We start from the raw sequence: 15,986 nt of genomic DNA, 5'->3' as shown, positions 1-15,986 counted from the left end.
CAAATTTGGACACATAATTTATTCTTAATTCCGGACCGTTTGATGGATCATGATTAATGGATGAGATTGTTTCTCACTTCTTTAAATATTTATCTTTCTCAATAGAACTTTTCCATATATATATATATATATATATATATATATATATATATATATATGAACGGAAAACCATTTTCAATCATTCGATCATCAAGATCTACGGTGGATGCATCATCTTGTTGGATGAATGCAGATCCTGGGTTCGAATTCTGAAAAGAGCAATTTCTATTTTTATTTTTTTGAGTGCATTAATTTTAACAGTTAGATTTGATGGTTCTCACGTTCTCACAAATAATGTAGTTCTCTCTAGAACCAGACCCTATATATATATATATATATAGGGTGGGCTAGAATAAAAACACATTTTTTGTATAAATTATAAACGAATTAAAATGTATGAATTTTATGTAGAACACGTATGAATTGACTGTGTAACTGTATGAATTGCGAAAAATAAATTTTTCGCTACCTTTGGGATTCGAACTCAGGACCTGAATTCATCTAACAAGGTGATGAATCAACCGTAGATCTTAATGATCTAAGGGTTGAAAATTGTTCCTATTTTATAAAAAAAATGTGTTTTTATTCTGGTCATCCCCTATATATATATATATATATATATATATATATATATATAGGGTGTGGTTCTAGAGAGAACTACATTATTTGTGAGAACGGGAGAACCATCAAATCTAATGCATCCACTGTAAAAATTAATGCATTCGCTGTTAAAATTAATGCACTAAAAAATTTTAAAAAAAATGCTCTCTTCAGGATTCGAACTCAGGATCTGCATTCATCCAACAAGATGATGCATCCATCATAGATCTTGATGATCGAATGGCTGAAAATGATTCTCCGGTCTTCTTTTATTTATGGTTCTTTCTTGAACCTCTCCCTATATATATTTAGTGAAATTATTGGTCAGAGATTTATTCTCACTATAACATTTACATTAGTAAGGATCCAATGAGAATGGTCAAATGTAGTGAGAAATGAGAATAAATTTGAAACGTTAGATATTCAAATTCTATAGATAATATTAATTTATGCAAATTTGAATATATGACGTTTCAGATTCATTAGATATTCAAATTCTTCTATGGATAGTATTAATTTATTCTGATTTATCGTGTTAAAAATTAATGAATAAAGTAGTATAAATCTACAAATAAGTCACTATAAATATACAAATAAATTAATATAGATCTACAAATAAATTGTGTGTGTGTGTGTAAATCATAACGCCTAAATGAAACTTAGATCGAAGCAAATATTATTGAATGAAGTATAGATAATGAAAGTGAGAATCTAGGGATGGCCATTATACCCGCAGATTCGAGTAACCGTGGGTATCCGTCTCTAATGGGGATGGTATAGGGGCAAAAGTTTCGAGTTAGATTCTGAGCCGAGTTTAGATATTAAAACTCGGGTCAGGTCGAATTCAGGGGTACGAATCATAGCCCCGAATCCGTCCCGATAATCTTATATTCATTAACTTCTTTTCAATATTATACTTAATATATTAAATTGTTGAAGTTTAAGCTTATATACTACTATTATTTATTTTAAGTTTTTGTGGATTTTATATTAAATTGAATGGATTAATATGTCATGTTGTTTAAGACATTCTTGCAATTTTTTTGAAAAGGAAAGAAAAATTACGAGTACTTGATGGATATTCTTTTTCCATCGAATAATTTTCGCCCCACCCTTCATCTTGATTTAAATGAGTATGAGGTTCGAGTTCGAGGATAAATTTCTATAGCGGGTATAGGTTTGAAAATGCAATACCCGCCCCCAACCTACCCTCTCTTGCCATCCCTATGTATGAGAATCTCAATCCCACCATTGATTATCCCACTAATTATGTAAAGGGTCGGTCTCTGGTGCGACGGTCGCACTCCAGTGCGACGGGTCCGCCTCGACCCGGCCCGTGCCCCAGACCCGAAACCCTGAATCCTATATTATTACATTTGTTTATAATAATTATTACTTTTAATAAGTATGACATATACATTTGTTCGCACAAATGTATACTTATATAAATATAAGTATTTACCTTCATTTAATATAAAGTATTATATTTTCTAAACCCTAAATTCTGTAAACTAAACCCTAAACCCTGTAAGCTAAACCCTAAATATGAACACTAAACCCTAATAGGAGTATTTACTTTTAATAATCATAAGATATACATTTGGTCGCACAAATGTATACTTATGTTAATATAAATATTTACCTTCATTCAATATAAAACATTATACATATCAATAATTACTTTTCGTACGATAATAATTATTTGATCAAATAATAATGTAATTATTTATGTTTATTAAAAGTAATCATTGTTATAATAAAAAGTAATATTTGATATTGGTGAAACGAGAAATAATACGGTAAATAAAAGCAGTAAACGACACCAGATTTACGTGGTTCGGTCGAGAAGACCTACGTCCACGGGGGTGTTTAGCACAGCGCTGGTGCATATTTCAGTCTTCATCAGATATGGAGAAATGTAATGTTTCAAAAATATTATATTAATTGTAATTATTATTGTAATAAAAATTATTATTATTATTATTATAAAGAAAGGTAATGTTTTTAAAATATTATATTTTTTATATAGACTTAATTGACGTGAATATTTCAAATTTCACCCATTTAATATGGTATATTGGTATGCACAAATTTATGCGAGCAAAACAGTGTGGACGATAGATTTTCCTCGTATGAGTGAGGAATTTGACATGTCGATTTATTTATGAATATAATTTTATTTTATTTTAAGATAATTTTCAGAAAAAAACTATTCACATGCACGATTAATGAGAAAGAAAAGAAAATATATTGCATATAATCATATAGAGAGAGATATTATAGCATGTGCGTATATATGCAATATCTCACTGGTCCAACTCGTGACAATAGGATTGGTACACCTAAAGCAATTCTACTTTTTCTTGATATCCCCCACACACTAACTTTTCTTCCTATAAATACCACACTCATCTCTCATATTCATCAATAACATATAATCATATTTCTCTCTCACCCACACATATCCAATAACTTTTCTTCCTAAATATATGTATGAAGTAGATGTGTTTGCATTGATGGTTTTGTGCATGGGAATGGTAAAGAGGAGGTATTGGTGATTGATTTATGTTGACAGAAGATAGAGAGCACCGATGATCAAAATGCATATCATCTTTCCGCATCTTACTCCTTTGTGCTCTCTATACTTCTGTCATCACACCATTCTACCTTCTCTCCCATCATTCTCAACCATGTTTTTCATTTCCATTTTTATGCCACCTTGCTTTATTATATATCTATTAGTTTAATTTCACACATGCATCAATCTATTTTTCACCTTTTTGTGTGTATATATATATAAATATAAACGATGAATCATTTCCGGCCCTTGCATTGTTAAGATCTACGACGAATTTATTACTTTGCTGAATGAATTCGTGGCTTGGGTTCGAATCCCTAAGAGCAAAAATTATATTTCTTTTACTTCATCTATATTTCACATAAAATATAATCATATTCACAATTTTATAGTTTATATTTTAAAATGAGATTATAATCTAATTCTATCCTATATAATATAACATGATCTGGAGCTTGTTGTTTGAGTTTGTGTGAACCTCATCATGTAGGTCAATTTTTTTCATTTTTATTACGCCCGCATGATGTGAATCACTCACATACTCTAATAAGATACTAGTAACTTGTAAATGTCCTATATATAGTCACTTTCTAATATAAGTCTTATTAGCTTCTCTCGAATATTTAGCTTCTCTATTGATCCCTTCTCTCTCTCTCTCTCTCTCTCTCTCTCTATATATATATATATATATATATATATATATATATATATAGACCCCAAAGTTTTTTTAGGCCCTTAACTTTGGTTGTTTTGCAAATATAGGACAATTGTTTTTCGGGCTTTCAATTATAGGACAAATTCTAAAAAATTCGACATAAGTAGGACGTAATTGAGCCAAAAAAATCAATTTGTCCTGCAATTGCAAGCCCGAAATTTTTTGTCCTATATTTGCAAAATGACCAAAGTTATGGGCCTAAAAAAAAGAGAGAAGATATAATTTTTTAAAATTTTAATCTTAAATAAATACTCCCTACATCCCGCGAATCTTGAGTCAATTCTTTTTTGCACTGAAATTAAGAAAATAGTATTTAGTGTGTTAAGTGTGGTATGTGAAAAAATGAAAAAAGGTGAATAAAGGGGGATTTTTTTTTTTTTTGCCATATAAGGAAATGACTCAAGATTCTTAGGCCAACAAAAAAAGAAAAGTGACTCAAGATTCGTGGGATGGAGGGAGTATAACTTTTACATTTCAAATCAACTATTTGCATAAAATATATCAAATTAAAGCTATTATTGTGATATTAAATTTGATATGCATATTAAATATTTTGAGTGGCAAAATATTTAATATTTTGCCACGCAAGAAAAGAAAATATAGGGGAAGAAAAAAAGATTAAAAAATAACCCCTAAAAAACAAGATTTCAATTTGAGTGGCAATTTTGGAGTTCTTATAAAATTGAAGGTTTATTTATAAATTATATTATTTCCTTTTTATCTTTAAATTTTTTTGTTTATTTCTTACAAAAATTGTAAAATTCGACTAATTATAAAATATTTAATATGCATATTAAACTAAAGATCACAATACGAGCTTTAATTTTATATACTTTATGTAAATATTTGATTTGAAATGTAAAAGTTATATTTATTTTGCAAATATAGGACAAAAATATTCGGGCTTGCAATTGCAGGACAAATTGATTTTTCAAGCTCAATTTGTCCTACTTATGTCGAATTTTTTAAAATTTGTCCTATAATTGCAAGCCTGAAAAAATTTGCCCTATATTTGCAAAACAGCCAAAGTTACGGGCCTAAAAAAACTTTGGTCTATATATATATATATGTATATATGGTGTGGTTCTAGTGAGAATTATAATTTTCGTAAGAATGTGACCATCACTACAAGAAAACGCAGCTGTAACGACCGAAAATTCTGTCGTTAACCCGAAAAATCGGTCGTTAAATACTTAATGACCGATTTAACGATAAAAAATTATTGTCGCTATTTTGTTCGTCGTCCGGCCACTAACGGTCGAAATTTTTTTATCGTTAAATATCAACGATCGAAATTTAATATTAACGACTGTTTAGTCTGTCGTAAAACCGTAGAGAAGCCGTGCACAGACAACGATCCGGGAGAGCCAACGACCGAAAATTTGATCGTTAGGTAACGACCGAATTAAAACGGTCGTTAATCTCCGGCGACATTTAACGACCGTTTTTTTCGGTTGTTGCCTAACGAAAAAAACGATCTTTTCGGTTGTTGCCTAACGAAAAAAATGGTCATTGTTGGTCTTTTCGGGCTAGCCCATCGGGCTAATAAGATTAAAGGCGTAAATATATAATTATCATTTGTATTTTATTATTCTTAATGATCTAATAATAATGTATAAAATATACATAGATATTAAAGATATAATTTATATAGCAAAGCATGAAATGCAAAAATATAAGATATTCAAGATTACATAACATATAGTAAAATAAGTTAATAACAATAAAATGTTCAACTTTGTTAACAAAATAAAAATAAAATATTCAACAATAGTTTGAAATTAAATAAACAAAGCATCTAAAAAAAATCTCAAACCCTAAAAGCCTAAACTCTAAAGTATTTTAAAATTCATTTTTTTAAAATAAAAAATTAGCAGCCCGACGGGCTGGCCCAACAACCCGATGGGCTGACCCGCTTCAACCCGCCAGCCCAAACGGGCTAGCCTGATTAGCCCGATTTATAATCGGGTTGCGATTTTTCAACCCTAACCCTCTAATTTTGTCGGGTTATTCGGGTCGGCCCACGGGTTTCGGGCTGGATTGACATCCCTAGGAATAAAAGCAAACACACCTTGAATGTTAATATAAGGGTTAAGTACCAATTTCCCCCTATCGATGGCGTCCCTATCGTGTACAGGACCCTATAGTCAGGGTTAAAGCTATTTACTACCTCAACGTGGCAAAATCGCACCAAATTCCCCCCGCCACTTAACGGACGATAACGCCGTCCATTTCTTTTTTTTTTAAAATTAATATGAAAATCAAACGTTTCTACGGGACCAAATACCCCGTGCGCCGCCGGGCCTTTTCCCCCTTCCATGCTCGATACACGGCACACGACCATAACCGCCGCCGCCTGAACCATATCCAACACCACCTTGGCCCATGCCAGAGCCTTCACCACCACCGCTACCCCACCCTCCGCCACTACCTCCCCCAAAATCTACCCACTTCCACCACCACCGCCATTACCAAATCCTCCACCGCCAAACCCATCCCCACCACCAAAGCCGCCGCCGCCATGGCCACCACCCCAACCCCTTCCAGGTCCAAAACCTCAACCTTTATCATATCCACCACCCGTCAAGGTGTGAAGAAGAGAAAATCGAAATTTAAAATCAGAAACCCTAAATGTATTTGATTTGGGGGAAGGGAAGAAGAGATGAAGTGAGGGGGAATGAGAGAAGTAGGCCTCGCTGCGCCGAAGACGGTGAGAATCGGAGACTTCCGCTGGAACAAAGGCGGTGTGTGTCCGTGCGCCCATCGAATAGGGAAGAGGGAGGAGGCCCAGCGGAGCAGGGGGGTATTTGGTCCCCTAGAAACATTCAATTTTCATATTAATTTTTTAAAAAAATGGACGGCGTTATCGTCCGTTAAGTAGCGGGGGGAATTTAATGCAATTTTGCCACGTTAAGGTAGTACATAGCTTTAACCCTGACTATAGGGTCCTGTACGCAATCGGAACGCCATCGATAGGAGGGAAATTGGTAATTAACCCTTAATATAATTTATAATTTTAACCTTATAATTCAATTTACTTACAAAATTTATTTGACAATTTTAACCTTTAAATTGAATTTATTTATAATTTTTTTAATTTTTATATATATTAAGATTAATTAATTTCTAAAAAATCTAAGCATATCTTAAGAATTTGCATATAGTCCATGTTATCTTTGTCCGTCTCTTAGGGCATCCATAGTGGAGAGCCAATTTTGGCTCTTAAAAGTGGTCCCCACCAATTCTGAGCCAACACCCCACATATAAAAAATGGTGGAGAATGGCGAAAATACACTAATTCTAAGATTATTTATTTATTTATTTTAAAAAAATGGCGAAAATATATACAAAAAAAGAGGCGTGTGAAACACGCGCCACACATATTCCTGTTCTGCGCTGAGCTCGGAGGGGCGGGCTTGGCCCGCGCGGTGGTGGAGTGCATTGGGGGGGAGGGGGTGCCTGGCCCCGGGCCGGTGTGCGCCCCCCCCCCCCCCCCCCACTGTGGATGGCCTTACCATCTATACAAAAAACGGTAGTTACATACCTAAATATCACTTCAACTCGGACTTCATACGCATGGGCTTGGCTTGTTTGGTATACTCTCCATCTATGAAAAGTATGATATTTTTATAATTTTCGATATTCATAAAAAAATATGATATTTTTTTTTAGAACATGACCTCACATCTTTTTCTTATCTTTTATTTTTACAAATAGTCCTTATTTACACAAACTCCCCATTAATTCAATCTGAACCATTCATTTCATACAATAGTGGGACTCTTTTTTCATCACATAAAAAAATCACCACTCAACCACTCGTTTCATACAGTAATGAAGCTCTTTTTCCATTACATAAAAATCACCACTCATTTGATTAAAACCTATACCCACCAAAAGTTTCAAACTTGTGGTGGACGGAGGGAATATTAAGATATATAGAATTATACAAAAGAAAATGGTAATTACATACATCAAAAGATAGAAATGAAATCTTGCAAACTTTCCCACCAAAACTATAACTCCGCAACAAATGATGTACAACCAAATTAAGTAGGTTGAAGAAGAGCAGCCTCCAAATCTTCATCAACACTCACAGAATGACTATACAAATCCCTGGTGAAGCTGGTGGTGGTGTCAAGAAAATAGAGTATGAAGGACATGACACAACAGCACACGAACATGGGAATCGGGCCGAAGACCCACACGAAGAGAGGGAACGACAAGTAGAAGGCCCGCAGGCCGAGCGACCAGAAGAGGCCGCCCCGGTTGAGGTTCGTTGCGACGTACTCAATGGCATCCTTGCGGTCCCTGAAGGTCGGGACGGTGACCAGGAAGCTGCTGTGGGCGTAGTACCTTATCGAGAGCACGTTGCAGAGGAAGGCCGCCAGGAAGCAAATGAGCACGGCGAAGAACTTGACGGAGGAGACGGCGGAGATCTCCTGATGCAGGCCTGCGGATTCGTTGCTGACGTAGACGCTTATTAGGGAGCTGAGAGTGATGGCGATTGTGGCCAAGAGCGTGGACGCCATGATGTTGTTGCGAATGGTTTGGATGGCCAACACGCCGTTTTTGAGTGGATCCTGTTGTTTTTTCATCAACTCATATATCAGTCATCACATTCCAACAAACACTCCTTCATCCACCACAAAATAGGAACAGAGTGAGCTATTGTAAACATAATGAAAAAGAATATAGTCACTCTTACAATTTTAATCTTAGTGTATTTTATCATTCTTTCTTTTCACTCCAAGAAGGGATGTGAAAAGAAGGGATTATATTATAAGAACTTGCACAAAAATGGCTATTTATTTTTGTTTAGCAAAAAGATATCTTATATATTACAGTAACTCATAGAAACACTAAGGTTCTCATTATAGTTTTGTGCGTGTGCTCATCTTATGGTAGAATGGTTAATGCCATGTCACACGCTTTCTTAAAATATTTGTTTCTTCTAATACAAAAAAAATCTTTTATAGTTTATATCATAGCATCTGTATCTGAAAAGTGCAACAAATATATCAAATCATGCATCTAAACAAAAGGCAACAAAGAATGAGCTACTAACAAACTGGGATAAATAGTATATAGAAAACATTAATAGAGTGATGAGGCTCTGTAAGAGAACTTATAATAGCATCTGAAGAAACCAACATTCACATAGACGAGTAATTAAATTTAATTATGAAAACAATCACCACTGATATGAAATGTAACTAATAGCTACACATTCCAGAATGATAAAATTTAAGCAAGGGTTAAATGTTAATATATAGGGGTTCGAGTCACCTAGAAGGTTAGAGTATGAGTGTGTTTTTCCTTTTTTTGAGTGTAACAATTTTTTAAAACGAAGAAATTAACCAAAGTTGCAAACTATTGAAACTTCAAAGCAAACAGAAGACCACACAGAACTTTTGATACCTATTATAGACAGAATTTAGGGAGTGTTTACTTTTCACAATTGATGATATATATAATTGAGTATTTTTATTTTAATTCTTAAGATTTCTCCTATCTTACTATTGAAATAGGATACGAATTAAACTAAGTTAGCACACAAGCTATAGATAGTATGAAGGACCTTGCACACTCTAAAGTTCCAATTCATCTCAACTATTTTTATCTATCGAGCTAATCATTAATGATAAATGCCCCCAACTTTAGTCCCTAAGAAAACTTTTACTTTTTCATGATTGATAAGAATATATGATTAATTATTTTGTATTCGGATTAAAGGCGTGGATATCCCATACTTGCGATCTATCTTAATAAACAATAATTACCCTATATTATTTCTATCTATATATCTAAGGTAAACCCCAAATAAGAATATCCATTAATATAATTCCAAGAAATAGATGTAAATAATGAAGTAACAATGGAGGAGGAGGAGGAATACTGACAGCCATCATACAGGAAACCCAGATGCGGCGGCTCTCGGCGTTGAGACCAATGACAGTTCTTCTGGGATTGCGTTTAATGGTGAGCATCAGCCACATATGGTAGGCCAGCAGCACCCCCATCCCTAGGGGCACCACTACTATCGCCACCTCTTTCTCCTCCATCAATCTTATTTTCTTCCCCAATTTCATCACCTCATCTTCTTCCCCCATCATTTTCATTCACAACCACTACACTAGATGTGTTTCTGTATATTCCTTTTGGAATTTGGATCCCTCAAGACAGAGAGACAAGAGATTCCTGCTATTGACACGAGATAGCTAGGATATTATTATATGCATATCAACATCAAATTACTCATCAACAAGTATTAGATTATTACGCGACAGCAGACAAAAATGTATCAGTATGAAATTACTTGTCAATGTTAGTAAACGCTAGATGTTAGATTTCAAAGATAAATATCAATTTATATAATCGTTTGTGAAACTTTATTTATTTTTTGATCTCTCTCCGTCCCATCAGAATGTCTTCTTTCATTTTGCACATAAATTATTTCATGCTTTCTGGTAAATATAATTAATGTATGTAGAATTATTTTGTTTTGCCCTTAGCCATGCTCCATGTATTTTATTTTACATTGAAGTCATTTTGCTTTACATATTATTTGAACAAATAGTATTATCTAAAATTATTTTAGTAATGGAAAGTTTTAAAGTAATTAAAATTAAGAAAATAAATTATATTTTGTGATATTTAGAAAAAATTAAAGAAGTAATTTAGAGTGATGAAGAGAATAGTACTATTATTCTAATAGAGTCACGAAGAGGATACTTATAGGCAGTTTGTTCAACACCAAAAAGAGAAAGACATCAAGAAATAAACAGGGAAAAAATCTCAATTCATTTAATCCCCTACTACAAATGAAATTGAATTTTCTATGATTATCTTTTCAATTGTTTGGTTCAAAATCAAGAATCAACTTTGGGTGTGGCGGTCATATTTGAAAATTTACAATGTTGTAAGGAGGGGGAAATGTTCACTAACTTGAATAACTGAAATATATAAAACATAAGTGATTTGAAATTAGTTATAACGTGCTAATCAGTACTGGTTTTTTAATTCTCCCAATTTGGCCCTTCATATCATTTGACCGAACCACTTTCGTGTACACTGGTATTATGTTCTTAATACAACAGAGATTGTCAACGTCACAATAAGCATTCTTGTAGATATGGGTGAGTTTTCGGTAGAATTGGCAATTTTTGACATTATACTATAATTCGACATGAATATGCATGAAATTAATGAGTTAGTGTTAAGCCTTAGGTTCGTATCGGACATAAATCATATGTTAAATAAATATATATATGTATATATATATATATATATATATAGGGGAGGGCTAGAATAAAAACACTACTTAAAATATAAAATATAAACAATTTTCAGCCCTTAGATCATCAAGATCTACGGTTGATTCGTAACCTTGTTGGATGAATTCGTGGTCCTGGGTTCAAATCCCAAAGGTAGCAAAAATTTATTTTTCACAATTCGTAACCATGTTGGATGAATTCGTAACCCTGTTGGATAAAATTCGTACATTAAAAAACGTTTATATTTATATTTTAAGAAGTGTTTTCACTGTAGCCCGGGAAGAGTTCAACAAGAACATAAATATTTGCAAAGTCTAGAGTCATAATCTCGTTCGTTAGATCGATTTTAATCAAGGGCTGAGATTAAAAGCTAATATTAGTATCCCTTAAATTACTCACATCCCTCTCTCCTCTCTCCTCTCTCCTCTCTCTCTCTCCCGTCACTTTTTCCCTCTCTCCTCTCTCCTCTCTCCTCTCTCATCTCTCTCTCTCTTCCGTCCCTTTTTCTCTCTCTCTCTCGTCTCTCACACAGAACACACACACACACACACAGAACACACACAAAAGGTGGCGCGGCGATCGGCCGGCGGCTCTGACGCGCCGCCGCTACCTGATCGGATTCTTCTCAACCCTAGGCGCGGGGATCTCCTTCGCCGTCTATCTGCCGGTGATCTACCGCGAGGTGCGGTGCTACGCGATGGTGGTGGAGATGCAGCTGCTGATGGGGCTCTCGGCCACGGCGTTCGCCACGACGGGGATGGCAGCGGACGGCGGGTTCACGGACTTGGAATTCGAGAGCGCGGCGGGGTTCGATCGCGGTGCGGCGGCGTATTGGTGGACGATTTGGGGGGCCGCTGTGGCGTGGCAGATGTCGTTCCTGGGGACCGCGGGGATGGTGTTCCTGACAACGTCGCTGACGGGCGGGGTGTGCACGACGGCGCTGCTGGCGGTGAACGTGGCCGGAGGGGTGGTGGTGTACAGCGACGAGTTCGGCGGCGTGAAGGCGCCACCTCCTTCCTCGGCACCGCCCAAGTTCAGCCCACAAGTTCAGAGCCACCGCCGCCCTCAAGTTCAGAGCCACCGCCGCCTTCGAACCCCCTCAAGTTCAGCCACCGCCGCCCAAGTTCAGCCACCAATTTCAGCCGCCGCCGCCTTCGAACGCCCTCAAGTTCAGCCACCACCACCGCCTTCGAACGCCCCAAGTTCAGCCACCACCGCCGCCTTCTGAACTCCGGCCGCCGCCCCCTTCTCCGTGCATTTAACATTCCCCAACGACCAAGGAAGGGGGCGGCAGATTTTGTAAATAATTTTATTGAACTTATACGTATAATTCTGTGAACTTTTGAATTTGTGGTATTGAACTTCTGAACTTGTGTTGAACTTGTCTTGAATGGTGTTGAAGTTTTCTGGTGTTTAATGGGGAAAATCGTGAGAGAGAAAGAGGTAGATGGGAGAGTATGATTGAACTTGCAGATATAGTTTTATGAACTTGCAAATACAGTTTTACGAACTTTCAGATATAGTTTCATGAACTTAATTATGTATTTTGATTTTAAGAGAGAGAGAGAGAGAGGAGAGAGGGGACGAGAGACTTTATCTGAATCATTTTTAAGTTCCATAGCTGAGGCCAGTTACTTTATCTACTCTATAGTCATTGGAATTTGATGGTCTACTTTGTAAAATCTGGAATTGTTGTTTGTTTTCGAAAGACTTATATTATGGTGCTTCGTGATTCAATTTTTTGGTATGTGCAGAAGTTCTCTAAAAGCTCTAAATCTGTCAAAATTTCGTGAAATTCATTCTATAATTATTTGTTGCAGCTTCCTTACTGCTCATATTAATATGAGAGAGAGAGAGGAGAGAGGTGAGGGGTGACGGGAGATTGAGAGAGGAGAGAGGAGAGAGGAGAGAGGAGAGAGTAAATTAAGGGATATTATGAATCTTACCAATTTTAATTATATTAACTTCTAATCTCAGCCTTTGATCAAGATTGATCTGACGAACCAGATTGCGACTCCATTCTCCATCTAATATTGTGTTTCCGTAGAATGCAACCCTATATATAGGGTTGAGATTATAGGGTTGCATTCTACGGAAACACAATATTAGATGGAGAATGGAGTCGCAATCTGGTTCGTCAGATCAATCTTGATCAAAGGCTGAGATTAGAAGTTAATATAATTAAAATTGGTAAGATTCATAATATCCCTTAATTTACTCTCTTCTCTCTCCTCTCTCCTCTCTCCTCTCACGTCACCCCTCACCTCTCTCCTCTCTCTCTCTCTCTCGTCCCCCTCTCTCTCTCTCTCTCTCTCTCTCTCTCTCTCTCTTAAAATCAAAATACATAATTAAGTTCATGACAAGTTCAACACAAGTTCAGAAGTTCAGAAGTTCAACAAATTCAGAAGTTCAGAAGTTCAAGACAAGTTCAACAAATTCAGAAGTTCAGAAGTTCAGAACTTGTTCAGAAGTTCAACAAGTTCAGAAGTTCAGAAGTTCAAGGCGGCGGTGGCTGAACTTGAGGGGGTTCGAAGGCGTCAGTGGCTCTGAACTTGAGGGCGGCGGTGGCTATGAACTTGTGGGCTGAACTTGGGCGGCGCCGAGTAAGGAGGTGGCGCCTTCACGCCGCCGAACTCGTCGCCGTACACCACCACCCCTCCGGCCACGTTCACCGCCAGCAGCGCCGCCGTGCACACCCCGCCCGTCAGCGACGTCATCAGGAACACCATCCCCACGGCGAAGGAGATCCCCGCGCCTAGAATACCTGTTACAACCTTTTGTGTGTGTTCTGTGTGTGTGTGTGTGTGTGTGTGTTCTGTGTGAGAGACGAGAGAGAGAGAGGGAAAAAGGGAAGGGAGAGAGAGAGAAATGAGAGAGGAGAGAGGAGAGAGTGAAAAAGTGACGGAAGAGAGAGAGAGGAGAGAGGAGAGAGGGATGTGAGTAATTTAAGGGATACTAATATTAGCTTTTAATCTCAGCCCTTGATTAAAATCGATCTAACGAACGAGATTATGACTCTAGACTTTGCAAATATTTATGTTCTTGTTGAACTCTTCCCTATATATATATATATATATATATATATATATATATATATATATAGGGTTGCATTCAATGGAGACCACTCCCTTAGTAAAGAATAAAGACCAAATCAAGGCCATCCATCTAATCTCAATCAAGGGTCCATATAATTTCCTGATACAAATTTTAATGTAATTAAATATTGTTTACTTTCATTATTTTAATCGCAGAAGGACAAATCAGTCTCCATTGAATTCATTGAATTTGGTATGTTGAACAAATCCCATAAATTTCTCCTTTTTTCTTTATCTGATCTCCTCACTCTCTCTCTTCTCTAATCGACTCTCTCTATTTTTCTCTAACTCATCGCCCCTCTCTCCCTCTCTCACAGCAAGCTAGCCATGCCACCCCCTTTTCCCGGCGAAATCATCGCCGAGAACCACCTCCGGCGTCATCCCTCTCTCGCGTAACCGATGGCAAACGGCCAATTAGGGAACGTCGCCGCCACCGTTAGCCTCTTCCTTATCCGTCTCTCGCGTTTTCGGCAACGAACGACCAAGGAAGGAGCGCCACCGCCGTCGCCTCCCCTCATCCTTCTCTCTCCGCTCCGGCAACGGACGGTCTAGGAGGAGTCGCTGCTGCCTCTGACAGCTGCGTCAGCTTTCCTCTCACCGTATGTTGAACATGTTCATTGTTTATGAATCTGACGAACATGGTGTAATATTTTGAACATGTATATTGAACATGTTCATTGTTTCAATGAACATTGCTTATGAATAAGTGAACATGGTGTAGTATATTGAACGTTGCTTATGAATCTGACGAACATAGTTTGGTGTATTGAACATGTATATTGAACATGTTCAATGTTTCAATGAACATTGCATATGAATCTGATGAACATGGTGTAGTATACTGAACATTCATACTTTCCTCGAGAATCCATGGCGGATATTAAAAGTGTAAATTTTATTTCAATGAAAAACTAGCATTGAAGAAAGGAATCTGTAGCAAAAACATGCAGAGTTTTTTTTGTGAATGGGTGATTCACGTATCTACCATATCTCAAACAATAATATTCCATAATTATACAGATTTGATTTAATGCTAATTAGAGAATTAAACGGATATAATTAATATTAAATGACATTCGTACCCTCCAGCCTATAAAATCAGCGATTAATTAATCTTAAAAATGGACAAACGAGCACCATTAGATTAGATTAGATCAAGGAACCAGATTTGGTCTTCATTCTCTATCTAGGGGAGTGGTCTCCATTGAACTCTCCCCTATATATATATATATATATATATATATATATATATATATATATATAATAGAGTTAATATATAGAAGTGTCCACTTTCATATTGTAAAATTAAAATCTAGCCTATGAAATAAAAATATTAAAAAATTGCCAGTTTTTAAGCAAAAAGTCATAAATACCCTTCCCCTTAAAATATTAAAAAATGGCCAGTCAGAAATACTCTCTCTCTAACGTGTTCTCTCTCTCTACGCTCTCTCTCTCCCTCCCTCCTTCTTTCTCTCCTCCGACGAAGCGTCGCCGCTCTCGCTTCGTCCGCCGTCGCCAGAACATCAAGGCTCGAGTTTCCAAGGAGCAGCCGCCGCTTGCGCGCTCGGGATTGAACAAGGCCTTCGTTCTGAATCTCAGCGACTTTCCGGTTTGTCGGCCTTCACCAGGTCGCGGCACTCTGACGCCAGGTAGGGGCGGTTGCTGGGCTTCCCACATAACTC

The 15,986-nt window shown here is 36.7% G+C and overlaps 2 protein-coding genes across 2 annotated transcripts; one reads left to right on the top strand and one right to left on the bottom strand.

Annotated features, from left to right (window-relative positions):
- Nucleotides 1-7,759: 7,759 nt before the first annotated feature.
- On the bottom strand, nt 7,760-10,311 carry LOC131004290 (uncharacterized). Its single transcript, XM_057930942.1, has 2 exons — nt 9,836-10,311; nt 7,760-8,515 (listed from the first exon to the last, which is right to left on the bottom strand). The coding sequence occupies exons 1-2, from the start codon at nt 10,052-10,054 to the stop codon at nt 7,982-7,984; spliced, it is 753 nt and encodes a 250-aa protein (XP_057786925.1). The 5' UTR covers nt 10,055-10,311; the 3' UTR covers nt 7,760-7,981.
- A 1,595-nt stretch (nt 10,312-11,906) lies between these two features.
- LOC131004299 (probable purine permease 4) lies at nt 11,907-12,696 on the top strand. The gene is made up of 2 exons (XM_057930947.1): nt 11,907-12,241; nt 12,612-12,696. Exons 1-2 carry the CDS (start codon nt 11,907-11,909, stop codon nt 12,694-12,696), a joined length of 420 nt encoding a protein of 139 aa, XP_057786930.1.
- Nucleotides 12,697-15,986: the final 3,290 nt, after the last annotated feature.

This window comes from Salvia miltiorrhiza, unplaced genomic scaffold (genome assembly GCF_028751815.1).
Source record: "Salvia miltiorrhiza cultivar Shanhuang (shh) unplaced genomic scaffold, IMPLAD_Smil_shh original_scaffold_371, whole genome shotgun sequence".
Lineage (NCBI taxonomy): Eukaryota > Viridiplantae > Streptophyta > Magnoliopsida > Lamiales > Lamiaceae > Salvia > Salvia miltiorrhiza.
This window is presented reverse-complemented; position numbering and strand designations above follow the sequence as displayed.